This window comes from Enhydra lutris, unplaced genomic scaffold (assembly GCF_002288905.1).
Source record: "Enhydra lutris kenyoni isolate GAN:26980312 unplaced genomic scaffold, ASM228890v2 scaffoldscaffold68, whole genome shotgun sequence".
Lineage (NCBI taxonomy): Eukaryota > Metazoa > Chordata > Mammalia > Carnivora > Mustelidae > Enhydra > Enhydra lutris.
In genome coordinates, this window is record NW_019154152.1 from 5,803,594 (window position 1) to 5,831,263 (window position 27,670).

Genomic DNA, 27,670 nt, shown 5'->3' on the forward strand with positions numbered 1-27,670 from the left:
TCTCAAGGTGAAATTAACACGAATACTCTTCACGGGTATATCCTCTGCTGTTGTGATTCCTAGGACATAGGCAACTGAAAATAACAGAAAGGCTTTAAGAGGAATTTTTCATGTCTCGGATTCCCTTTTTCTGGATGTGCAGAAAATTGCTGTCATATGCTGCTGATTGACCAACCATTAGATACATTTTGTGTAAATAAAATTGCAAAGGACAGAAAAAAGGGGGACTTTTTTTTTTAAACACAGCCCTTGAGCTATAGCTTCATGCTAGTCAGGCAGTGCAGGAGCAGCTAAGAAATTGGTGAATGTGCATATCACTGGTTGTTAACAGACTCAATGAGCTGGACTTTTGCTGGCCTGTGCTTGTTATAATAGATAGTAATCGTCCATAAGACCATTTTTCTGGCCTTTTTTTATTGCATTTTAAAACTAAACACTAGTGAGGCAAAATCAGAGACAGGAGGGTCAGAATGAACTGGAGAAATAAAAAGTATTAAAATAAGAGATTGTAGAACAACTTGATAAATACTGATCTCCTAGCAAGAAGCTATTGCAAATGAAAAGCTCTGTTTTTCAGCCTAGGTTGATAAACTACAAGGATGAAAGCAACTTTTTCCCTAGGAAATCATCACCATCATCATCCTCATTATCATGTTAAATATTTATCAAATTTAGATTAATTTAAAAATGTTCATGGCAAAGATTTTAAAAGAACTTTAAAATAGAACTTTAAAAATCAGTAAAAATCTAACTGCTTGGAGACTTAGAGATCATTATATTTATGTACATGATAGGCTAGCATTTGGGAAGTATAATGGGGTTATGCCATTTTATTCTTTAAGTCATAAAGTTAGAAAAATATAATCCTGAGAGTTGAACAACAGACATACAGTGTTGCCTCTGTGACAAGTCCCGGTCCAGCTTCTGTCTCGTCATGATTGGGAAGATCCGGTTGTTGGCTACAGTGTTGTACTTAGTTTTCGGGGTTGACAGTAAAGATAATGACTAACATGGGTTGAGAATGTACAATGAAGAATTGAACTTGGCTTTTAAGGAAGATCTTGTAGTTTTGGACTGGATTACTTACCGAAGTACAGGCTTACCAGGCTCATTGTGAAATATAGTATAATGCTTACTTAAAAAAAAAGATTGATTGATTTTAGAGAGAGTGTGTGTACATGTATGCATGAGGTGAGGAGGGACTAAGGGGGATGAGATGGACAAACAGACTCCACACTCAGTGTGGAGCTGTCTCTGGGCTTAGGGCTCAATCTCATGACCCTGAGATCATGACCTGAGCCAAAATCAAGAGCCAGAGGCTTAACCAACAGAGCCACAGGCGCACTAATACAATACTTCCTTTTACAAGATCTTGAAGACACACAGTCCCTGTGCTACAGAATGTGCCTCAAGCCCATGTTTACTTTATACATACTGCCAGTGGTTTTACTGATGTTGGTCATTATGTATGCTCAGCTTTCATTCTAGAATAAAGTGTCAAATCAGTATCATCATCTGACTTTCCTCATCCAGACTCTCTTCATTTTGTATATCATTTTTGAAGAGTTGTGGCCTTTTTAGTGGATTTTTGGCTTTGACTCAGAGCATATAGACCACAGGATTATTCTTACTAATGTTGGTATAGTGTTTTACCATGGATAAAGCCCTTACATGGTCATTAGACTCTGAATATGCCCAAAGGACTCTGATAACTCAGTATATTTTCCCTTAAGTCCAGTTGAATTATGTACCTTAAGCATCACCTTACCTTTGCTCACATTGAAGTGTATCTCCACTATTATTTGTGCATTTAAAATTACACATCTGCCTGTATTTTGGTCCTATTTAAGCTATTTAAGTTTTCCCCATCTGGAAGACCTTTGGGTAATGTGGAGATCTGGAGATTTTAGTGTATATAAGGTCCTATTACTGATCTTGCAAAACCTCCTTTGCTCCCATTTCTACATCCAGAGAGAGATAACCATCTTTAGCTACGCTTTACTTAAATTTGAAGCACCACTACTTTCAAGTTCTATGGAAACTTAATTTTTGATAGCCTCATTTTGATTATTAAAAAAAAATCTAAACAAGGGGCGCCTGGGTGGCTCAGTGGGTTAAAGCCTCTGCCTTCAGCTCAGGTCATGATCCCAGGGTCCTGGGATCGAGCCCCGCATCCGGCTCTCTGCTCAGCAGGGAGCCTGCTTCCCTTCCTCTCTCTGCCCGCCTCTCTGCCTACCTGTGATCTCTGTCTGTCAAATAAATAAATAAAATCTTTTAAAAAAAAGTATTAAAAAAATCTAAACAAAACAATTGCCTTTGTTGTAGATTATGTGGAGAACCACCCTTTTTGGCAAGCTCAGAAGAGAAGCTTTTTGAGCTAATAAGAAAGGGAGAACTACGTTTTGAAGATCCAATCTGGGAGTCCATAAGTGATTGTGGTAAGTATAGATCTGTCATTATTTACTAAAGCAAATGTACATAAGAAGAAACTTGGCCAATAATTCAAATATTCTCAATCTCTATTTCGTCATCAAATTTATTCATAAAAATAAACACTATTTACTTGTGGAAATGGTGATCTCTTCACTGTGATTGTTGCAGTCAAAACTTCCAACAAAAACAAATTACATAATAAAAATTAAAGAGGAAATTGCTAATCATCTAGCCCATTTTTACTGTAGACCATTTACAAGCAAATCCAGGCAATAAAACCTTACTTTAGGCCTGAAACTTTATTTATTAGCCATTTATTCTGATGATATTTATTTTATAATTGGAATCTTCCCCTCACATTATATAGACGTAATACCAAATAGACTAGAAAATGTATGGTATTAATTGTAGTTAAGATTTTCAGGATTTTCCCTTCTTTGCAGCTAAAAATGTTTTGAAACAGCTTATGAAAGTAGATCCTGCTCACAGAATCACAGCTAAGGAACTGCTAGATAACCAGTGGATAACGGTAAGTTACATGATGACCTCTTTTTCTTCTTTTTGACATGCTACCATTGCTTTTTTTTTTTTTTTAATTTGGTCTTGTAGTTTGTAGTCTTAAAACAGTCAATAAGTTTCATCTTCTGACAAGTTAAAAAAAATTATTGAGTCTTAACACATTTCTGAAATGGGCATTTTAAAACTATTAAAACTATTACCAGAGTTGTTTAGATGTGTTTATAGAGGTTTAAATGAACTCTGCTTTGCCCTGTGCCATGACAATATCAAGTCTGGTAGAAGACAGCTGAGAAATGCCCATGATGAAAACTGTAATATTGAAACAGTCTGTATAGATAAGTGACATAAATCCCTGGAACAACAGTCCACTTCTCTTTCAACTCTTTGGATGCAAGGAATATTTGGGGACTTAGAAAAACCAAGATATTCTAAGACTGGCCTGAAATCTTGAGTAGTTATTCATTTACATATTGTTTCCCCCATCAGACTACCTGCCTTCAGCATAGATCGTATGTCTTTTTTTTTTTAAAGATTTTATTTATTTATTTGACAGACAGAGATTACAAGTAGACAGAGAGGCAGGCAGGTGGTGGGGTGTGGGGGAAGCAGGTTCCCTGCTGAGCAGAGAGCCCGATGCAGGCCTAGATCCCAGGATGCTGGGATCATGACCTGAGCTGAAGACAGAGGCTTTAACCCACTGAGCCACCCAGGTGCCCTAGATCGTATGTCTTACCAAGTTTTGTATTCCAGTACCAGAACATTACCTGGTCATAATAGGAACTTTGGAAGAACCTGCTCCTTACCTCTCAATATTTATCATCTTTTGTCCTCTGGTAATGAGGATCCTCACTTGTAGCTGGAAACATTGTTATCTATCTAGTCTTTGTTGCTGGTTATCCCCAGTTTTTGTCAGTTATCTTGATGGTGGAAGTAGGAGCAATTTTCTGGAAGTGCCCTTAAATGGGGGGTGTATGGCATTCCTAGGGCACATCTTCTTTCCTGGTGAATGTAATACAGATGTGATGGCTGGAGGTGGACTAGCCATATTGGACCATAAAGTGGAATCCATAAACAGGATGGCTGAACAACAAGATGCAAGGAAGCAGAGCTCTTAGCTCCCAGAGCTGCCATGCCAGCCCCTTGCCTGCCCACCGCCAGACTTTTTCATAGGAGCAGGATACAACTTCTGTCATCTTTAAGACACTGTCAAATATGTTATGGGGCCTAGTACCAATTAATCTATACTCAATAACTGTTGAATGAGTGAATGATTCAATAAGTGAATAAGTCTGTAGGTATCTCTGAAAATGTCCGGGAACTGAGATTGGAGATTTCTAAAGACACATGGGAATTATTGCTAAGCAGTATTCATCTATGAAAAAATTATCGTACATCTATTATTTGCTAGACGCTGTGCTAGGTACTGGAGATACCTGATAGGCTTACACTGCAGCGGCATTGTTGCAAAATGATGGCGGCTTGGATGGGGTGGTAGCAACAGTGTCGGAGAGAAATAAATGCAATACATTTTTCGGGTGTAGTTGATGGGACTTGGTGGTGGCTTAGATGAGGAATGAGGATAAGGGAGGAATCAAGGATGACTTCCAGATTTTGCTGTAATAGCTGCTGGGACCATGCTGGTGCCATTTACTGAGATGGGGAACACTGCAGGAAAAATAGCTTTTTATCCGGGGGAAAGGTGGTGGATCAAGAGTTCCAGCTTGATATGCAAAGTCTGAAATGCCTATGTAGCACCCAAGTGGAGATAGTAAATAGATAATCAAATATATGAGCCTGGAACTGGAGAAGTTTGAGCTGGAGATATAAATTTGGGAATCATGAGTATATATATGCCATGTAAGGTCATTAGGCTAAGAGATAAATTAGGAAGAAAATATAGAGAGAAAGAAGAAGAGGCCCCAGGATCCTGCCATTGGACACTATGATAACTAGAAGAGGAGAAGCCAGCTATGGGTGCTGAGAAGGGATGGCTGATGCAGAGAGAAGAAAATTGGGAGAGTGGTGCCAGCAAAGTTAGATGAAGAATGTTCGAGAAAGTGAGAGCAGTCAGCTCCCAGGTAAACGCTGCTGAGAGGTCAAGAAGTGATGGAGAGTTTCCATTAGACCCTTGAGGGCCCAAGTAATTTTAGATACATATCAGAAACTTACAGTGATATCACTCCTCTTTTCAACTCTCTAGTATTCCTTTGGTAATTTCTGATCATTTTTTTGAATAATATTTTTTTCCTTCAAGAGCTAAAAAACCAGTCTTCACTGGAAGCTGGGTTATATCTGCCCTCTTCTGTGAATGTGTTGATCTCTGAAATGATTCTGTGCAATAAGTATTTCTGGCTGAAGTAATTGTGCAAACGAGCTAGCAACTAGATCATTGCAAAACCATTCTGAGGAGATTTGTAGTACAGCAAAATCAAAAACTGTAAAACAGATGGTGTGCCTTAGAAATCTCTCTCTTTTCAGCATCACATAACATTCGGGCTTGGCCATTTAATTATTTGTTTTCTAATTAGTACAACTTTATTTCTGGCTTTGGTCATTTTTCCAGAAGTCTCCATTTTTGAGCCTCTGTAACATTTGTCTCTATGTAGTCTTTGCCAAATGGATAGAGAAGTGACAGATAGTGTGTACTATATCAGACTACCCTAAGGAGTTCAGTGTATGAAGTTTAGAATACTGGCATTTTATAAACTTCTGAAAGGCAAAACTCTTTTCTACTTAACCACTTGAAGTCTTCCTGTAATTCATATCCCCTGTTTGAAATAATCTAAAAAGAATACATTACTTCTCTCAGTACTTGGCTGCTTTATAACCAGAGCTTATCTTTTGCAATATCTAACATGTAGTGACATTTTTTTCAAAGAGCTTTATTGGATAAAAAGTTTTTATGGTTCAGCCTATGTATTGTGCAATTTGAAATATGGTCTGTATCTGCAAAGTGTTCTGAGAAAAAGAGTCCTAGTTTCTCTAGGTACATTTAAGTGAATGGAACTTAAAATAAACACATTTGTCATCCTGATTTCAAAAGTCAAAGATTAGATGTAAGGAAAACCAGCCAAGAAATGAGTTTCCTACAAAGGAAGGGTTTGATGATGACTCCCACGGCCAGAAGTGCGCCTGTGATCCTCTTGGGTCTGTTTCTTCCTTTCCGTCCTCTTTCCTCTCAACAGTGGCTCGGGAGTTTATTCCATCTTATAAGGCAATTACAGTTGCTTCTTGGTATTCCTTCAAGTCCCCTATGACAACTAACAACAACTAACAACAAGAATTTGCATGTTCAACAAGTTTCCCAGGTATTTTTAATGCCTACTTATATTTAAGAACCCAGCTATAAATTAAGGGAACATTTTTTTTCCTATGGCTTGTCATAAAGTAGTTTCCAGATTTGAGGTCTTTCGGTTTTATTCATACATTCAGTAATTCCTTTGACAGATATTGTGTGTGTGTGTGTGTGTGTGTGTGTGTGTGTGTGTGTCTACCACGTTGTGCTAGGTAACAAAATATCGTTAAGGATATATAGGATATGGTCTCTGATATAAGGAATTTATAACCTGGTAAGAGAGACAAGCTCTGTATAAGATAAAATCAAGGAAGAAAATGACAAATGGCATAAGAAGAACAGAGACACAGAGGCAAGCAAGTGTAAAATCAGGAAGTTCAATCCAACTGGCAGAGAAAATACTCAAAGGAAAAAAGTGGGAAACAAACTTTTAACAAAGGAAAAAGAATTGTGAAAGGACTTGAATCTTAGGCTAAAAAGTTGTTAACTTGCTTTCATAGATGGTAGAGAACAATGTACACACTTTGAAATGGGGGAGATTATTGCTGTAGTGCATCAGTCTTCCAAGGCGGCTTATTTTAAATGGGGCAACTGTCATTTAAATGTCTTTATTGATATTAACAAGTACCTTTGGATTTTAATCCCAAGGCACTATTGGAGTTCAAAGATGAGTAAAACACAGTCTCTCCCCTTAAGTAATTTACCACAAAGTACAATGTACTTTTTTTTATGGTCACACTCTGCGAAGGCACTTGTCATCAAGGTGTGGGGTCTAATCTCAGAAAGGTCTTTCCTAGTGTGTGAACAAGGCCCTTCTTCATTAATTTACAAGTTATTATCCAGATTTTTGTCATTAGCTTTTGACCCTTAGCCTTAACATATACACTCTACATAAGAGAATGGAACTTTTCTGATGCCTAATTGTGGGGCATTTTTTCCAACTGTATATTTCCAACTTAACTATGTCAAAACTCTTTCCTTTATTTTACTATATTTAGTTATTCTTAAATTGTGAATTATCTTATGTTTATGAATATGTCAAAACCCTATTTAATTTAATTTAATTTATTTAATAAAGGTTTTTATAAAGATTATGTTACAAAGAAGTTCATGAACCAGGAACCTTGGAGATTTATTCAATATCCAATGATAGATAGATCATTAATAATTTAGTAAATAGTTATCACATAACTACTATATGCTGTGGAGGACACAGGGATGAGTCTGGTACAGCCCCTGCCCACTGGTTGCCCACAGCTTAGTAGAAGGTTTAAATAAAAACACAGGCAGTGAATGAGTACATAATAATGTGTGTATACATATAAACATAAGTACTATATAAAATATTATGTATTTATATATTTATATCACATATACAAATATAATATGATATATAATACATATATATTTTATATATAACATAAATGTATATGTTATGTATAAATATACAATGACATGTGTTCTATAAAGATAAAATATATATTTATATATTGTACATATAATGTGCTATCTAATATTGTAATATACAGAATGATACAATGTACAATATAGTGTTATTAACATGGTACAATATCATGTAGTAGTAGTAGGTTTTCAAGAAGTAGTAGATTATTCCCTTTAGGGGATTACGAAAACTATTTAAAGTGAGGGTAGTATGTGACCTGGCTCTGAAAGAACGGGTAAAAGTAGAAATTAGTGTTATAGCTGAGGTAAGAAGGATGGGAATTCTAGATAGGAAGAACTTTACAAAGATATATAGAGAAAAAAATGTGAAAGATACTCAGAGAACATGAAGTATAGTAGTAATTCTGTTTTTCTAGAACCATAGAATACATGTAAGGAAGGAGTGGGAAATTAAGCTGTAAAGGTGGGTTAGAACTGTTTTACTCTAGACTTTGACTTATCTGGAGGGGACTTTGTGTTTGATGTGTTTGACAGTGGGTTGCTACTGGAACTGTAGGACCCTGATCACAGCTGAACCTACTCGAGTTTCTCCTTTGTCCCTCTGACCCTGATTTTGGGTGGACTTGGATGAGGTCTGTGGGCTAGATTCTGAGGAGAGAACACCTATTCTAATGGAGTGTCCTTCCTGCAAGAATAAGAAGCTGGAAAACCCCTAGGAGTACATTTAAGTTGAAGGTCTTGAAGGAGCCTTACACACAGGTTATGGCTTAAGTGCAGAAGAAAGATCTTGATGGAGAGATAGTAAATTAAGAGTCAGCGTCTCAATAGAAATAAAATGGGCATTGGAGCAGGTTGGGGACAAGCAGCAAGTGTCTGAGTTGCCTCAGCTCCATCAGTTAATGGGCTGGTAGATGTATTGCTGGCAAGACAGAACTTCAGGAAGAATAATCTGGCAACAGTGTGTGTGGTACAGCTTGCCTGGTGTCAAGCAGAAGCTGGAGCACTGAGGTGCCTGGGTGGGTCTGTTGGTTGAGTATCTGGCTGTTGATCTCGGCTCAGGTCATGATCTCAGGGTTGTGGGAGCAAGCCCCACGTTGGGCTCCACACTCAGCAGGGAGTCTGCTTGAGATTCTCCCTCCCTCCCTCTTCCCTTATGTCCCCCCACTCTACCCCACACACACACTCTCTCTGTCTCTGTTTCTCTCTCAAATAAATAAATATTTTTTTAAAAAAGAAGTTGGAGCACTGAGATAGGACTTGGGTGAGATGATGAAGACAAGAACTTGGGCAAAGAGAGTGGTACAGAAAGGTCAGGGAGAATCAGACGTTAGGAAGAGAATCAACAGTTTAGAGTACAAGGACCCAAAACTGTTTTTCAGGTGACTGGGAAAGACAAAAAGAAAGTCTAGAATTGCTGGTTTCATAGATTAGAAAAAGAGTGAGGTTGTTTTTTGGAACAGTATATTCAAACGTTTATGCTTGAGTAACTCTGAAAAAAGTATTGAAAAAATGGTGAATCTCCTAAGATATTTTTAGGTAGAGCCTAAAAATTTTTCACCTTAAATTTAATTACTTGCAAAAGATAGAATTTCCCTAATATTGATAATTAAAAATAAAACTAATATTGTTTTTACATGCATAGGACATTCATTGTACCCATTTATAAAAGTTTGTGATCAGTCTCTTCTTTAACAGGAACTATAGGTTATTCATTCTTTTCTTTGAATTTCTGTTTCTATTCCACTTCTTTCACAGAATTTTATCCCAATATATATTTTTATTTTAAACGTTTTTGTTAATAATTCTATCATTTGTCTCATTTTGAAGAAAAAAAAAGGTTCAAATATATATTTAATTTTTTGTTTTTCTTTGCTGGATTTTTAGGTTTCTAAATGTTTAAAAACTACTTAACAATGACTTATTATGATTAGTACTAATTGATCAAGAGAACATAATTATAATTTGCTGTAATTAATAAGAATCACAAATACAATTATATTGGAAATGCATCTCTGTAGTGATGGACAGAGTTGCATTTCCCCACCCCAAATACTTTATTCATCCATGATTTACTATTACTTATTGTTAGGAAGAGACAGCATTCAGCTTCAATTGTACTGTTGTTTTAGCTTTTAAAGATATAGACACCAAGAACCCTATGTAAATAAATAGATAGGAATGGAAGGAGTTTCAACATAGCAGTCACTCAGCTCTTTAAATCTCTGAGTTAATTGACAAAACCACCCAGGGAAAGGCCTGCTAGAGAAGGTCTGGTTCCCACTAAGATGTTGAATTAGCACAGATAACTGCATATTCTCTGAAGATTAATCTAGAATAACTTTGGAGAAAAACTTCAGGACACCAGGATTCAGAGAACGGCATGAGAAGTCCTTGGGAAAATGAAGGATTCATTTTGAGTTGGGGTGTATGACGGGTAAGGCAACAGCCTGGAGCCAGGACAGGATGTTAAAATAGGAAGACAAAAAAAACCCCAAGATTCCCTTTTGCTTATCTTCCTTTGCCTTGGGACATCGATGCCTGTGCCCTCACAGGGGTCTGAAGAAATAAAATCCAAGCAGCACTGAAGCCCTGTTTTGAGTGAGAAGCTAAGAAAAATGGATGAGAATTGACTGGTTTTCTACATTGACTCCTTATCTGTTGAACTCCAAATGCTAGGACTAGCGGATTATATTTTTAGAAGTGCCTCATCCGTAGGTTGTTTCTCCAGGGAGAAGGTTGATGAGGATGAAACCCTAGACTGAGGAGTAGCTTCGAGCGGACAGGTGTTTGGTCCCTAAATTTCTTACCCCTTACTCTTCCTTGAGCTTCTGGACTGAGGGCCTGGATATGACCTTAGAACCAAGCCCTGTCTTCCCAAGGAGCCAGTACTCCCTGGGAAGATAAGATCACAGGGCAAGTTTCAGACACCATTAGGAGAGTTTCGAAGAGACAGTCTAAAATTTAAAAGTCAACAAACTGAGCATACTAAAAGAGATAAGGGAAGATGTTAATAATATGGAGCAAGAATATGAAATAATACAACAAAACTAAGTAGAACAATTTAGGTGTAATAGTTGAAATACAGAATGCAACTATATAGGGTAAAGAAGTGAAATGGGTGCAGCTGAAGAATGAATTTAAAAAACTAGGTGGTCAGATTATGACACTTTATGGAAGGAAACGGGAAGATAAACAAATTGAAAATATTAAAAAAGTAGAAAAAAAATTAAGATATGTGGAATTAAAAGGGCCCAAATTCCTATAATAGCAATTTGAGAGAGGAAAGTAAAAAAGGGGGAGGAGAAAATCTTTAAAGAAGTAATAGAGTTAAAATAATCAGAATTAAAGAAGAAAGACTTTAGCTTTCAACAGATGATAGAATACTAAATAGGAGAGATAAGCAAAACTGACAAAAGAGACATGATGAAATTTAAGGAAATTCAAGGCAAAAAACTCTAAAATTGCCCAGAAAGAAATAGCAGAACATATAAAAAAGAACAAGAATCACGTTGACATCTTACTTTTGGGGAGCAACATTGGTTACAAGCATAAATAGGGTAATACTCTAAATATATTCAAAGACCAAGAACTTTAAACTTGGAATTCTGTATCCATCCAAATTAGCATTCAAATGAAAATAATTATAAAAATATTTTCAAATATACAAGACCTCAGAAGGATTGACACGTAAAATACTTGGTTGAAATAATTAAATAGGAAAACCAAATCCAGAAGCTGCTACCAGAGCTATGTGCAGTTAGAGTCTTTAAATACCTTGATAAATTTTGCTGCTGTCAAAAAAGCAAAACTAAAAAATCGCAAAACCAAAGAATAAGAGGAGAAATTATCTCCATAATAACAAGAACCAAAATGCAAAGCAATATCCATGTGATAAGCATAGAGAAGGGAGAGAGAATGTTGATCCACTGAGAGGGTGTTAAATGGAAGATGTAGACGTCAGATTTTTTTTTAATTTTTAAATTTTTTATAAATATATAATGTATTATTAGCCCCAGGGGTACAGGTCTGTGAATCACCAGGTTTACACACTTCACAGCACTCACCATATCACATGCCCTCCCCAATGTCCATAACCCCACCACCTTCTCCCTAGCCCCCTCCTGCTGGTCACTCACAGTTTGTTTTGTGACAGTAAGAGTCTCTTATGGTTTGTCTCCCTCCTGATCCCATCTTGTTTCATTTATTCTTTTCCTACCCCCCAAACCCCCCATGTTGCATCTCCACTTCCTCATATCAGGAAGATCATATAATAGTTATCTTTCTCTGATTGACTTATTTCACTAAGCATAATACCCTCTAGTTCCATCCACGTCGTCACAAATGACAAGATTTCATTTCTTTTGATGGCTGCATAGTATTCCATTGTGTGTGTGTGTGTGTGTGTATATATATATATATATATACATACATACACCACGTCTTCTTTATCCATTCATTTGTTGATGGACATCTAGGTTCTTTCCACAGTTTGGCTCTTGTGGACATTGCTGCTATAAACATTCGGGTGCACATGCCCCTTCAGATCACTACATTTGTATCTTTAGAGTAAATACCCAGTAGTGCAATTGCTGGGTCGTAAGGTAGCTCTATTTTCAACTTTTTGAGGAACCTCCATGCTGTTTTCGAGTGGTTGCACCAGCTTGCATTCCCACCAACAGTGTAGGAGGATTCCCCTTTCTCCACATCCTTGCCAGCATCTAGACATCAGATTTTTAAAGTGGGAAAGAATTAAAAAATAAAGAATGGGGTAAATTGAGGTAGTAAACATAAATGATAGAAACAAGTCCAACTATAAAAATAATTACAAATAAATGAGTTAGAAAGACTTATTAAAAGACATTGTCAGGTTGAATTTTTAGTAGAATGTAACTAGGTACTATTTACAAGAAACATATCTGAAGCATAAGGACAGAGAAATATTGGAAAAAAAAAGAAGAAGAATGGAAAAGGACATACCAGGCAAACAGTAACCTGTGTCACTGAATTAAAGCCTATCTAACTGGATAAGTATCAGTTAATACTTTAACACAACTTAACACAACAAATCATCACTAGAGATAAAGAAGTTCACTTTATTATAAAAATTCAACTGAACCAGATTATATAATAATTTTAAACATGTATGCAACGAATAAAATAACCTGAAAAACATAGTATTTCAGAAGTTGACAAAATTACACGGAGAAATTGGCAAATTCTTCATTGTGGGAGACTTTAATGCACTTTTCTCAATTACGGATAATGTAAAGCTAACAAAAACAAAAACAAAGGTACAGAGATTTTAACAACGCAGTCAACAAGCATATCCTAGTGAATACATATACAGTTCTGTACCCAACAACTAGAGAACGTATAGTTTTCTTAAGTGCATGTGGAGCATTTATCAAAATTGATCTTACACAAGTCCATGAAGCCAGCAAGCAAGCTTCCATAAATTCCTCACAGAACATATTCTCTAACAATATGCAGTCATGTCAGAAGTCAATAGCAGTGGGAGTAAATACCTGCCTGTGTCTGGAAATCACATCACATGCTTCTAGAGAAGTCCCAGGTTAAAGAATAAACACTAACGAGGAAAAAAATGAAATCCTTAGAACTGAATGACAATGAAAATACAACATGTCAAAACTTGTAGGATGCTGTAAAGTGTGTTTTGGCGATGTTTATAGCCCAAAACATTTATCTTAGAAAAAAAGAAGGCTAAAAATTAATAAACTACTGATCCAACTTAAAATTGCAGGGAAAAAGTCCAGCAGAATATACCCAAATAAAGTAATGGAAAAAAAAAACCAAAGTGAAAATAAACTAGAAAGCAAAGGTAGAGGAGAAAAGATAACAAGACCAACATTTGAGTCTTCTGAAAGACTGAGAAATAGAGAAAACTTTGGAAAAAGTAATCGAGAAAGAAAAAGAAAAGACAAAAGGAAGAGATTGTATATGAAAAAGAGAATTCAATCACAGGTAAAGCACAGAAAAAGGATTATTTAAAAGATAAATTTAAAAGCCAAGGGAATCCTACTAACAACTGTACACCAATAAATCTGAAACCTTGGCCAAATGGACAAAATTTCTTGTTCCAGAAAAGTTTTACAGCTTCATAAAACTGTCTCAAGAATAAACAGAAAACTTGAATGGTCCTATAATTATTAAAGAAATGAAGTAGTAGTTTAAAATCTTCCATAAGGAAGATGATGAAGATTAAGAGTACACTTACCATGATGAGCTCTGGGTAATGTATGGAAATGTTGAATCACTGTATTGTACACCTGAAACTAATATAGCATAACACTGTATGTTAACTCCACTGGAATTAAAATTCAAAACTATGCACATATATATGTATATATATGTTAAATAATAATAAAATCTTCCCTAAGGAAAACACCAGGCTCAAAATTCAATGATTTTACAGATAAGTCCTATAAGACTTTCATCTCAAATTTGTAACTCACCTCCCACCCCCAACAAGAGGGAACTTTACTTATTCAAAAAGTCTAACATAACTCTGTATACTATAGTATAACAAAACTAGACCAATGGAAGCAAAACCCGTGAAAAAGGAAAATGATCCATTTTATTTATTAATGTTGATATAAAACCTTAAACAAAATATTAGCAAATTGGATCTAACTGTGTATATAAAAAGGTAATACCTCATGACCAAGTTGGATTTTTGTTCAGTACACAATGATGGTTTAACTTTAGAAAAATGTCTATAAATATAAATTTCCACATTAACAAAAGAGAAAAAGCACATGATCATTTCAAAGGAAACAATAAGACTCAACAGACATTCACAATTTAAAAGGGAAACTTCTCTAACCTGATATAAAAGATTATAGCAAATATTCTAAATAGGAAATATGAGAACTTCCTTTAAAGTAAAGTAGTATTTTTTTCCAAGATTGTGGTTTTTAGTAAACTTGAGACAAGGAAAAGATATTAAAGACATGGGAATTGGAAAGCAGAAATAAAACATATTATTTATCATAATATACAAATTATTAGACACATTATTTGAAATAATAGGAAAGCTGAGTAAGATAGCTGGATTTATTATTGATATATAGTTAACCCTTGAACAGCATGGAGGTTAGGGCTGCTGACCCCCTGTGCAGTTGACTCTCCAGAAATTTAACTACTAATACCAGACTGTTGACTAAAGCCTTGCTGATGACATGAATAGTCAATTAACAAATATTTTTATGTTATATTTACTATGTGCTATATTTTTGTAATAAGTGAGAGAAAAGAAAATGTTATTGAGAAAATCATAAGAGAAAATACATTTATAGTAACCTGCTGTATTTACTGAAAAAAATCTGCATATAAGTGGACCTGCACAGTTCAAACCCATATTGTTCCCGGGTCAGCATATATCAGTATAGAAGTGTATCAAATCAACACATGTACACCTTAAACTTACACCATGTTGTTACATGTCAATTATATTTCAACAGAGCTGGGAAGAAAAATTGGTATACAAGGTTCAATTACATTTCTATTCACAAGCAACCAACAATAGAAAATGTAATAAAAATGAAGACTTGTAAAGCAGTATCCAAGAATATTGGATATCCAGAAATAAATCTAACATAAGATTCCTAAGACCTCTTTGGCTAAAGTTATGAAATTTTATTGGAAGACATTGAAAAAGACTTAAAAATGAGTAAAGTGTGGTATGGTCTAACAATGGAATATTGTATAGCAGTGAAAGTGATTAAACTGCATGTAGTAATATCTCTGAGGCTATGAAATTTATCTTTAAAATCATCATAGTTTTGTTAAATTATAATCTACTCACTCTAAAATATACCAATTTTAAGTATATAGCCTGATGAATCTTTATATATGTATGTATTTGTGTAACTACCAGCCAGAACAAAATATGGAACATTTCCATCCCCAACCAGAAAGTTCCATTGTTCCATTTTCCAGAGTGATTGTACCATTCACCAGCGATGTGTGAGTTCTAGTTTTGCTCCCCATCTTCTTCAATGCTTGCATTGTCAATATTTTTAATTTAGATACTCTGGTAGATATGTAATAGCATCTCATTGTGGCTTTAACTGCATTTCCTGAATGACAGATGAAACTGGTCATCTTTATTTATGCTTATTGGTCTTTTGGATATCTTCTTTTGTGAAATGGCTGTTCAGGTCTTCCCCATGCCCCTCCATTTTTCTATTTGGTTTTATGTTTTTTACTTATTGATTTGTAGGAGTTCATTATTTTAGATAAATGAGCTTCCTGTGGCACACAAATAAATATATATACAATAACAAGAATTGGAAGAAGCTGACTTAAGAAAAAGAACATGGAAAGGATTACTGTAAATCCTTGCTCAAGGAGATGACTTTTGAAAAAGAATAGATCATTGGGAATTGAGGGTCTTGAAATGGATTCCCTGCAGACTCCATCCTTGCCCACGCATCCTTTCAAAAGCCTTCATGTACAACCAGGTGTACACAGTTTGAAGAATGTTCATTTGGGATATATTGAGTTTGTTTTTATTTTTCCAGCCTTATTGAGATATAAGTGATGTATAACATTGTATAAATTTCAGGTGTACAACATAATGGTTTGACATATGTATGTATTGTGAAATGATTACCACAATTAGTTTAGTTAAAACATCCATCAGCTCACATGGTTATAATGTTTTTTTTTTGTTGGGAACTTTTAAGATCTGTCTTAGCAACTTTTGAATATACAATATAGTACTGAAGGCTCCACAATACCTCTAGCTAGAAATTCTTGGCAAGCAGTTGGAAATACACTTCTGGAATGAGGTAAGTGACTACACTTCTCAGGCTGCTTCCCCCTGAAGAATAGGAATATCAACACTAACCTTGTATATTCGTGTAGTTGCTACACTTATCAAAGAAAATCACTGAGATGACTTTTAGGAAAAATTTTGAAGTGACATGCAGTGGCTTACTTCAGTGGTCATTATTATCTTGATATGCTGCTGCCTAGCACTCATTGAGGCCCATTAGGATCAGTTTGGTGGTTTTACTGGGTGCTTTTAGTTCATGTGGGTATCTGCAACTTACATTGTTTCTTTTCCTACTGTAAGGTACATTAATTATTAGTCATATAAAGGTAATAGCTGAGATTACGCATGGTAAGTGATTTTAATGGTAAACAAAAAAGGAAGAATAACTTTTCTTCCTCCATTCCCTCATTTCCTCTTACTAAAGATAGCCTTTGTTAAGTTTCTACACATTCTTTCAAAAAAAAATTCTACGCATTTTAATGTATATACCTTACACAATAGGGTTCATGTTATGCAAGCTATTCTTTTCTACCTAAAATATCTTGGAAAAATTTCTTTATTTTTTAAAAAGCAGCACTGGATCCCAAATTATGGATATACTCTTATTTTCTAAATACTCCCCTTTGAATATGGAACATTTAAATTGTTTCAGATTGTTTCTATTACAGTAGTACAGCCAATGTTCTTATAAATATACGTTTGCATGCTGTATTATCAGACAAATTCCTAACAGTGGACTTACTGGTCAGAGAGGGTGTGTATTATATATTTTGATAGGTTATTGCTAATTTACCTTCCCACAGAAAGCAAGCAAATGAGAAAACCTGTTTGCCCACACCCTCACCAACACAGAGTATTACCAAATTTAAATTTATGTCCATCTGTTAAGTGAAGATTGGCATCTTATTGTTTTGATTTGGGTTTTGTTAATTTTGTGAAGTTTGGCATTTATTTATTTATTTATTTATTTATTTATTTATTTTACAAAGTGACTATTCCATTTTCCTATTGAAAAAATTTTATTCCTAGGTATCAACTATACCCAAGTTAAAAAACCACAAACTTGTTCTTTGGAACATTATAAAATAAAGAGTTCTGGCTATTTATAAAAAATAGAAATGATGGCCAGAAGCTAAAGATCTAGAATGTCCAGGTGTCAACTGTACTCAAGTAAGAAAAAACCAAAAAACAAGAAAACAAACAAACAAAAAAACCCACAAGCTTATTCTTAGGAACATTATAAAATAGAGTTCTGGCTATTTACAAAAAGTAGAAATGATGACCAGAAGCTAAAGACCTAGGATGTTTCCTTTTAGCTTTGTCATTTTTTAAAAAACAATTTTATTTATTTATTTGACAAAAGAAAGAGAGCAAGAGAGAGAGAGCACAAGCAGTGGGGAAAGGCAGAAGGGGAGGAGAAGCGGGCTCTCCACTGAGCAGGGAGCCCAGATGGGACTCATTTCCAGGACTCCGGGATCATGACCTGACAGACACTTAACCAGCTGAGCCACCCAGGCGTCCCTAGCTTTGCCAACTTTATGTTTCATACTACTCACACCAGCTCATAAATATAATTCATTCATACTCATTAAGTACTTATTGTTTGTAAAATTATGATAGTCACAGTCCTTGACAGGCAAAGTATGTTAGATAGGGACATATGTTTAGATCTCCAATTTTGGTCTCCACCTAATACTAAGGTATTAAGTCAAATCTTATTTTTTTGCCAGTGTTTCTCCATGAGTGTTCATTTTTCCATTTTTCAAAATAAAACAGTCTCAACTCTCTGTTAGTTAACCAAGTAGAAGTTTAGTAACCAGAAGGTTTGTGTTCTACTTCTGAAAGCCTCAGATTATTGACCTGTTACTGTTGCCATCTTGCCATTTACTACTTCACAGTTGATGAGTTCAGTGTCTGACCCCTTATTACAGCCAGTAAAGGGAATTCAGAGGTTAGTGTCCTGATAGTGAAATTACATACACTTTACAGTGTCTGCCCTAATAATTCTGCCCATTTTTGTTGGTTCATTTGGAATTTCTGTTGAACCTAGAAGGATCATGACACATAGCCCTGGCCCACTTATTGATTGGTCAGTCCAAGTGTTTGATACAATTCCTCCTCCAGCTGCTAGCAAGCAAGAAGTGGGTAGTCTAGTAATTATTGACTGGACTTTAGATGCCAGGGAAAGTCTGGAATTGAGATCACCATTTGTGCTGTTTGATATCACACATGAATGTAAGACAGAAAGAGTTAAAGATTTCCAAGTAGTTGGGTGTTTCTCGGGGGATAATGTCCTATTCTGAATCCTTTCTCTTCCTCACAGTCTCTTTGGAGTGAGAAATACGGTCATTTCTTTGAGTACAAAGGCACTCTACTATGGGCATATAGAGGATCAAACTCTTATGTGTATTACGAGCATTTGAAAGATTGCTAGAGATGCAGATTCAAGATAATACGGGGAATCCTTGCCTTTGTATAGTAGCACAGGACCATAAAAATAACAATGCAGTTTGAAACAGCAACAGGATCTTAATAATCACTGGGGGAAATTACAATTGTTCCATGCCCTTTAAAATTTTTTGTTAAATAATAAAAACTAACTGTTGGTTATAATACTTAGAAAATGAAAGAAAAGAAAAACTGATTTTTCTTAGTGCATTGTAATTTAAAACATTAGAAATATTAAGAACTGGGGCGCCTGGGTGGCTCAGTGGGTTGAGGCCTCTGCCTTCAGCTCAGGTCATGATCTCAGGGTCCTGGGATCAAGCCCCGCATCAGGCTCTGCTCAGCGGGGAGCCTGCTTCCTCCTCTCTTTCTCTCTCTCTGCCTGCCTCTCTGACTACTTGTAATCTCTACCAAATAAATAAATAAAATCTTTAAAAAAAAAAAAGAAATATTAAGAACTAAAGTGTCTTATTTTTTTTTTAATAAAAACTTAACAAAATTAGTTTAAACAGTGCTTACCTTCTCCTTGTCCTATAACTTACAATATAGAGGGGAGCATCTTTTTTTAAACTTTAGTGAGTTCTAATACTATTCTCCAAGTTTGGATACCTTCCGACATTTTATCCTTTGTGCTTTCAATGTCATGAACTATCTCTGAAAAGTTTTTCAATATCACCTTCTTTGCGGGCATCACTTTCTCCAGGGTGCCTCTCTCTTTTCTGCACACCACTCTTCCTCTCATTTGTGTTCATGCGTTTGCCTGCAACAACTTCCTTTGGTTGCATATCTAGGTTCTCAAATGGTGGCAGCACAGAGTTTCCAAGGTCAGCTACTTCTTCTGTTACTCCCTTGACCTTTGATTCAGATTTCACTTCCAGCACGACCACTTTCATTTATTTGCTGCACTTTCATCTTAGCTGGCAGATTCCGGGGAGGCAAGGAGGCAACACAACTTCATACTTTGCTGCCTGTGTGTGAAGTGAGTAGAAGATGCCGGGTGACCCATCACCAACTGACTGTGAAAGAAGTGCCATGATTCGTCACTGATCACATTGCACATCTGTAATTTATATGGTGACTGTGGCTTGAAGAGCTGGCAGTGAAGTTTGAATTTTATGTAATTATTGTTAGTATACTGCAGTGACTGAAATTCAGACTGTGTTGTTGGGGGACTGAGATTATTTAACTAAGTCATGGTGGTTGAACTTCATGCATATTGGGACTGTGCAAAGCAAGGACCACCTAAACAAATGGGTTATCACACGGTACTAATGGGATAGCATTTCTGTAGTAGTTATAATTTTGTTGGGTATGTGGGCTCATTCTTTTTAAGGGCTTTTTCGAAGTGACTTACCGAATAGAATGTTTAATTTGCTATTTATGCCAGGATGGGCTAAATTATGCTATGGTAACAAATGACCCCCAAATCTCAGTGGTCTTGATGCCTTCCTTTGCAGATTAGCTAGGATGAGGGGAGGAGGCTTTATTTTCACTCAGGGACCCAGGCTGAGGGAGGCTCCATCTCTATGTTCCTATAGTTACTAAGGTAGTAATAGGGAACATGATAAATTGCATGTTGTCTCTTATGGTTTCCACCCCAAATTATATACACTATTTCCAATAACATTTCACTGGCCAAAACAAGTCACGTAGTCATTTCCTAAAAGATATGGAGAAGCAGAATTCTACAACATGCCTAGCAGAAAGGAATGTTAGGTGAGTATCATTAGTGACTAGTACGGTATCCAAAGAGTTACCTTATAGAAGGTTTATCAGGGAAGGGCAACAGAGGACTGGAAATAAAGGCATAGACAATATCAGATTGTCTGTCTGCTAGTGAAAGAATCAAGTAGAGGCAGAGTTTTGTGTACTTGCATTCCAGGAGCCTGGATATTGTGAGTACATGAAAATTAGGGTCAAAGGTCAGGATGAAACCAGAAAGTTGTAATAGAGTCCAGATGGATCCTAGGGACCAAGCAGGACTATTTGCAGAGCCCTGGAGGTTAGAAATTTCAGAAGGAAGATCAAAGACTCTACCATTCTAGACAATTCCAACTCTTTTATGGTCTGAGACTCCATCTATACTTCCTCTGAGTTTAAGTTGACAACACTTTTTTTTTTTAGCTTTTTTTTTTTAATTAAAAATTTTTTTAAAGATATATTTTTATCCCCAGGGGTACAGGTCTGTGAATCGCCAGGTTTACACATTTCACAGCACTCACCATAGCACATACCCTCCCCAATGAGTTGACAACACTTTTTAACGTTCCGGGATGCCTGACAGAGTTGACTCTCAAACTGAGCCTTGGAGGAAACGTAGGCTATGGGTTAGCAGAAGGCATGGTGAGGGTGTTCTGGGAGTGAACGGGTCGAGGATGCTATGGGTTGAATGTAACCAAAAGCCGGATGCTATGAAAGTGGTAATATAGAATTTCTTATAACAAGATGAAATAAAAGAACCACGAGGAATTAATTGCATAATGATCCTCAGTTATTACCATTCTATACTTAGTGCGTGTCTATGTCTTTAACCACAAATATATTAAAGTCTACAGACCCTCGATGGTGTACTCAAATGTCTGCCCTTAAAGTGCTCTGTTTCATAGTGTTCTGGGTCACTGATGCTTAATGCTTCAATCCACCCACATGCCAGATTAACATAACACTTCATAGCTGTGCCCACAGCCCACACCTGAACTTCCCATTTTAATCTAAATGCAATCCAAACGTGTCTAAACTTTCTCTACTATAGTAGTCTGAGTGAGGATCAGAAATATTTAAAGCCTACCAACTCTAGCAGGAGCCATTTGAGACTGTGTTCATGTATTTCTTGGCATTAAGTGGAATATTATATTTGAGAAAAATACTGTTAATATAAAACAGTCAATTTTGGTATGGTGTGGTCACATTGGGGATTAAAGTGGTGTGCTGAATCAGTTATAATCATGACCACTTTATATTTAAATCTTCCAGTCCACTAAAAACTTTCAAATCAAACACCTATGTTCTTGGACACAGCGTTTAACTACTTAATGAGTTTAGCTTTCCTACCTGGGGATTTTGATATTCTATAAGTTTGCCCTTAGTGTTGGGCCCACCAGACAGGGGGCAACATTTTTCGTTCTTTCTGGTTCCCTTTGGTTTTCTAAGAATTGCTCTATAAGAGGGTCTTTGGATTCCAGGGAATTTCCATGTCTTATGTCCGTTGCACGAGCATGTTGCATTGTTCCTTCAAACCTGAATATTTCCCCCAACCCTAACCTGTTGCACATGATCTCAATCAAGAGGCATGAGCTGTGTCAGCGAAGGGGATGCTCCAAAGGGCAGCAGAAGTTTCACTGTTTATTCAGCATTATAGTTTGTATAATGTATTATTAGAAGATGTAGAAAATTCTTTCAGTTTTCTAAACTGTTTCTAATGCCAAAAATTCATTGTTAGGGCAATACGCTTTCTTCAGCAAGACCAACCAATGTGTTAGAAATGATGAAGGAGTGGAAAAATAATCCAGAAAGTGATGAGGAAGTCACAACAGATCAAAAGGACAACTGGTCCATTCAAGAAAAGCTGAAAGGTTACCAACTTGGCAGTCCCAGAGGAAACGCCCAGGATATCAGTACCACCTCAGATGAAGAGGAGGAGAAACAGGTAGGAGGAACCAAGAAAACAAGTAGGAAGAACAATTGTTCCATTTCTCCAAACTTTAAAATACTCTCACAACGCTGGAGCAGTTTTTGCAATGCTGTCTTTTGTTGTTGTTGTTAGTTTGTAAGGAAGGACTTACAGGACAAAGCAAAGTTCTCTCTTCCCTTCAGACTATCATGATTTAGCACGGTAGCCCACATGTTTATTTTAAGGTCTGTGATTATATTGGGCAGGGGTCTGCAGACTTTTTCCATAAAGGAACAGAGGAGATATTTTAGCCTTATGGCTAAACTTCTTTTAGCCCTATGTCACAACTTCTCAACTCCGATGTCATAGGATGAAAATAGGCATAGACAGCAAATGAATGAGCATGGCCATGTGCCAACAAAACTTTATTTGCAAAAACAGATGGTGTGTGATATTTGGCCCATGGGTCAAAATTAATAATATTTGTGCTTTACCAGGCTCTACAATTTGGAATGGGTTTATGTATTACCTAGAAAAAGATTTATTACATTATGCAGTTATTTGTTTCCAATTTTATGATAACTAAAACTGTTCACATGGGTTTATCATTTTGCCTTATTAGATCTGAATAGAGCTTTAGTCTTTCTGGTGAATAAAATTTAGTAATATTTTATAAATTTATTTTTATGTATAAAAATATTTTATTTATATAAATATGTATATAAATATTTTATGTATAAAATATTAGTAATATTTTGATTAATTCCAGATAGTATTCTACTAACTAGATATGCCAACAATTTACCCAAATCCTTTTTTGTTTTGTTTCTATGTTTATGGAAAATGATTCTGTGACCTTGTTCTCTTTCTTATCTTGAAATCTAGTGATCATATTTGAATTCTTTTTTATAATTGAGTGTTCCTCTGGTGGGGACTGTGTTCACCTCACGGCAGCCCCGACCCCGTGAGGAGCTGTTACTTTCTGGCTCTCTGAGGTGTAGCGTGGGCAGAGTGCTGCTCAGGCCTCAGAAGGCTGGTTCTGAGCTGCTCCCAGGAGGGTGCATCGCTGGCCCGTCCCTCCCATGCTAACAAGGCCATCAGAAACCTGCAGAAAGAGACTTGGTAGAGTGATCTACTGGTTGGTTTCGACTCACTGGTTGAGAACTTCTTCATCTACTCAATCGCAAATGTCTAGATAATAAGTTTAACATTTAATGACTCTGATATTTTGAAATAATCATATATTTACCATAGTATAAACGTGAGTATGTTGCATTCCCTTCATCTTCTCTGGTCTGTTAACAACTCCTGAAATGCTTGGCAGCTGTATTTTACATTGTTGAAAATAATATCCTAAAAACCCATGTTTGCATTCCTTATTGAATACTGTTTGAAGATTTTTCTATTAGCTGACTTGGCATTTTATGCATACATATTCAGATGCACACACACACACACACACACACACACACACACCTTCTCACACATATGCAGATGCACCGTATACATATATGCGGTTGATGCTTGAATAACATGGTGCGGTTGGGGCACGGACCCCCATACAGTTGAAAATTTTCATATAACTTTTGACAACCCCCAAACTTAACTACTAATAGCCTACCGTTGACTGAAACCTTTCCAGTAACATTAGTAGCTGATTAACACATATTCTGTATGTGTGTTATGTACTGTATTCCTACAATAAAGTAGGCTAGAAAAAAGAAAATGTTATTAAGAAAACCGTAAGGAAAAGACATTTACAGTACTGTGCTGTGCTTAGCCAAAAAGATCCATGTATAAGTGGACCCACACAGTTCAAACCCCTGTTGTTCAAGGGTCAAGTGTACATATACTCACACTCAGACGTGTGTATTACACATATATACACACGTGCATTTACATATACATATGTATAGACAAACACAGATACTTACACATACACCACATATGACCACATTATCTTGTATTTTGTAGTCTTGGATTTTATCTGTGTTTGGTACTGAATCCGACATAAAATACCCTTGTGAACCAAATATTTGGTTGACTGTCTTCCATCACCTTCTCCATGGCTCTGTCACACACCTCCCCTCCCTTCCCTGCCCCTGCAAGTCATAGAGTAATGTGAATTGCTGTGCTATTCTCAGCTACTACTTCCAACTAAGGAACAGAAGCATTGGAATTTGAGGTGCTTATGGGTGCTAGAACTATAACCAGTAGTATAAATTTTATACCAGGTAGGTTGAAATTTTAAGAACATAGATTTCTACTCATCAGCAGGAAGAATTTTTCTACAGTCAGAGCTCACTTACAATAAAATGGGCTGGACCGTGGATAGTGAACCCCATCTCCCAGTTCTTGCAAGTGTTCATGCAGACTCTAGAAAGCTACTTGTCATAACTGCTATAGCAGGAATTCCTGCAAGATGGGTAGGAGTTTGTCCTGGATGTCCTCTAAGAAACTTTCCCACACTTGGGTTTTGGCTGTGATGTCTTGGGAGAAATACATTACCTTGTGTGGGAGTTTTTCTGAAAAGTGTTACCCCTTAAAAGAAAGACTTCTTATATATTTAACATATTAAGTTCTTTCACGGGTTTTTATAAGTATGTTACTTTGTTAATTATATTGAAGCTGAGCTTGTGCTAAGAAATTACTTCTTTTCTTTCAAATCTTCATTAACAATAGTAAATAGAGTATAAAGTTCTCAAGTGATAACTGAAAATAGAGCTTGCCATTTACTCTTGAGTCCACGCAGGATTCATATTGTAATTAATATTCTTAAGAGTGAAATTTAAATTTTATTAAAATTATTCTTTGAATATTAAAATATTTCCCACGAGGAAAATTTTGTTTGTTAAAATTAAATTATATGAATGATTTAATGTGATAATATAAATAATTTATACCTACTAAATTAAGGAAATTCTTTTTCCATTAAAAATTTTAAAATTTGGCTTTAATTTAAGTGGAAATCTGCCAGCAATTCCTGTTTTCCATTGTATCATTGTTCTCTCTTCTGAAGAATCTCATAAACCCATTTAGAGCTCTGATTTTGTTTTGTTTTGTTTTGTTTTTAACAAGCCAGGATAATCATGCTTTTTAGCTAAGTGGCAGAGCTCTTGGAAGACTAGCAGAGAAAGTGAGGATTTGTTATAAATCAAACACTTGAACTGAGCATTTTCCTCTGTCACACCATTCCTTAGTTCCAAATGCTGTGGTCATGATGGAAAAATATAGTCTACCGCTCCTCATTGTTCATGCTTGGAATAAGATATCATACTACACTCTTCCGGACTTGTCTTCCAATAGTTGGCATTTGGCCATGTGCTTTTTTATTTTTTTCTTTTTATTATGAATTTTTAGCCTAATTTAGGTGTGTGCTTTAAGGATAGAATCTTTAAGGATAGAAATGTTCTCTTGTGTATATCTTGTGTCTTATAGGCTGAGTATATCTAAGTAGTGTTTTATGTCCTTAGTAACCCTCTAAATTCCCCACAGTGGGTTCTTAATCTGTTCTATCAAGTAGACCCAAGACTTCAACTCCTAAAACAGCATTTACTCATCTTCAAATGAGATGCTTGGCAGACCATTGCTTATTTCAAGAACATGCCTTTTAACATTATGTCCTTAGTGATTTCTTATAAGTAGTACAATACTTTCATTATTTATTAAGCTCAGAAAACAACTGAGAAATGAATGTCTGGTAATTAAAATGCACTTCCACATAACCATGGAGAGAGGGCCTAAAAATTCCAGATGTATATTTACATTATGGAATTCTTGCATCAGAAAAGAGATACTTTATCATTGTTAAATTATTTATCACATAGAGTCTTGAATGTACTTATTTAGTGAAAGTGGAAAATTTTTCTGATCATTTCCTTTTGTGATCATTTTTGTCCACTGAAAACATGGGCTTTACAGTGTCACAGGAGATGGTACATGAAGCAGATACTTTCGTATAGAAAGTAGAAATTCAAGGTTGCTTAGAAACTTTGAAAAGTTATTTTGATCAATGAAATGTATTCATGTAGCAGTTCTTCAAAGACAAGAAACGTTTGAATTTAAATAACATTGAAATTAAACAGTTGAACTGTGGTATGTTGATACATTTCTATGAGAAAGAGTCAGGTTTTCTTGGTATTTTCGTTGAGTAGGATAAAAATTTTCTTCTCTTGACAAATTAAACCTTAGCTTTCTGAGCCCATGTGAATCATGTGCAAATCTGGTGGTGCTTCCACAACTTTGGCATACTTTTGTAGTCCAATATTGAAACCTTGCAATCTGGCATGCACTTAAAATATAATGGTTAAAAGCACGTGCTCCAGATCCAGGCTGCATGTATTCAAATCCTGGCTTCTCTGCTTATAAACTTTATGACCTTGTACAAACCTCTTGGCCTCCTGTTCCTCATCTGTAAAATGGGAATAATGATGGTGTCAACCAGGGATTAAGTGAAATAATGCATGTGACACTCTTGACATGGTAAGCACTTTGTAATGTTAGCCTTTATTGCTTCCATTATTATATTGCTAATGAACTTGCATAGAATATTACAAAAATTGCACTTTTTTTCCCCCTGCCAGTTTCAAGACTCCTTTGGGTGTATCTCCTTTTGGGTATGAACAAACCAAGAAATATCATTTTCAAAGGTGATGAGTTGATGCTTCCAACCTCATTTGCTCTCTGAGTTTTTTGAGGTCCCTAGCGAACTGTGATAGATTAGATTATTTTTCCCAATTATTTAACCCCTCTCTGTAAGGGATTTGTACATTCACAACCTTTGCCATGTGACATTGCAGTTCTCCCTACTAGAGTAAACAAAGGATATTTTCTCATCCCACTAATGTTGGTTTTAACTAGATGACTTACTTTGGCTGATAGAATGTTAAAAGGTAAGATATGAGTAGCATTCATGTGATTTAGTTTGCTCTCTTATATTTCTGCTACCTGCTTTGAGAAGAACATGCCTGTGGGGAGCCACAGTTCCTGAAATTATGAAGATCTGTGGAACAGACCTCAATCCCGGACAAAACCTGAACTCTGGTCTAGCCAACCCCTACAGCTACTGAGCCTTTTATAGTCATTTGTTATGTAGTTGTACAGAAAGGAGTTAACATAGCAGACCTAAGCTGGTCACCTTGGAAAGGCCTGCTTACAAGGTTGG

General features: G+C 36.1%; 1 protein-coding gene across 2 annotated transcripts in view; it reads left to right on the top strand.

Annotated features, from left to right (window-relative positions):
- Window positions 1–27,670, top strand: part of LOC111159551 (serine/threonine kinase 33) — a 65,554-nt gene that overhangs the window by 26,839 nt on the left and 11,045 nt on the right. The window contains exons 9-11 of one of the 2 annotated variants that reach the window (XM_022522080.1): window positions 2,326–2,438; window positions 2,877–2,962; window positions 22,336–22,542. In XM_022522080.1, the coding sequence (XP_022377788.1) occupies window positions 2,326–2,438; window positions 2,877–2,962; window positions 22,336–22,542 (406 nt within the window). The remainder of the gene's footprint in view (window positions 1–2,325; window positions 2,439–2,876; window positions 2,963–22,335; window positions 22,543–27,670) is intronic. The other variant, XM_022522082.1, reaches the window with a different exon arrangement.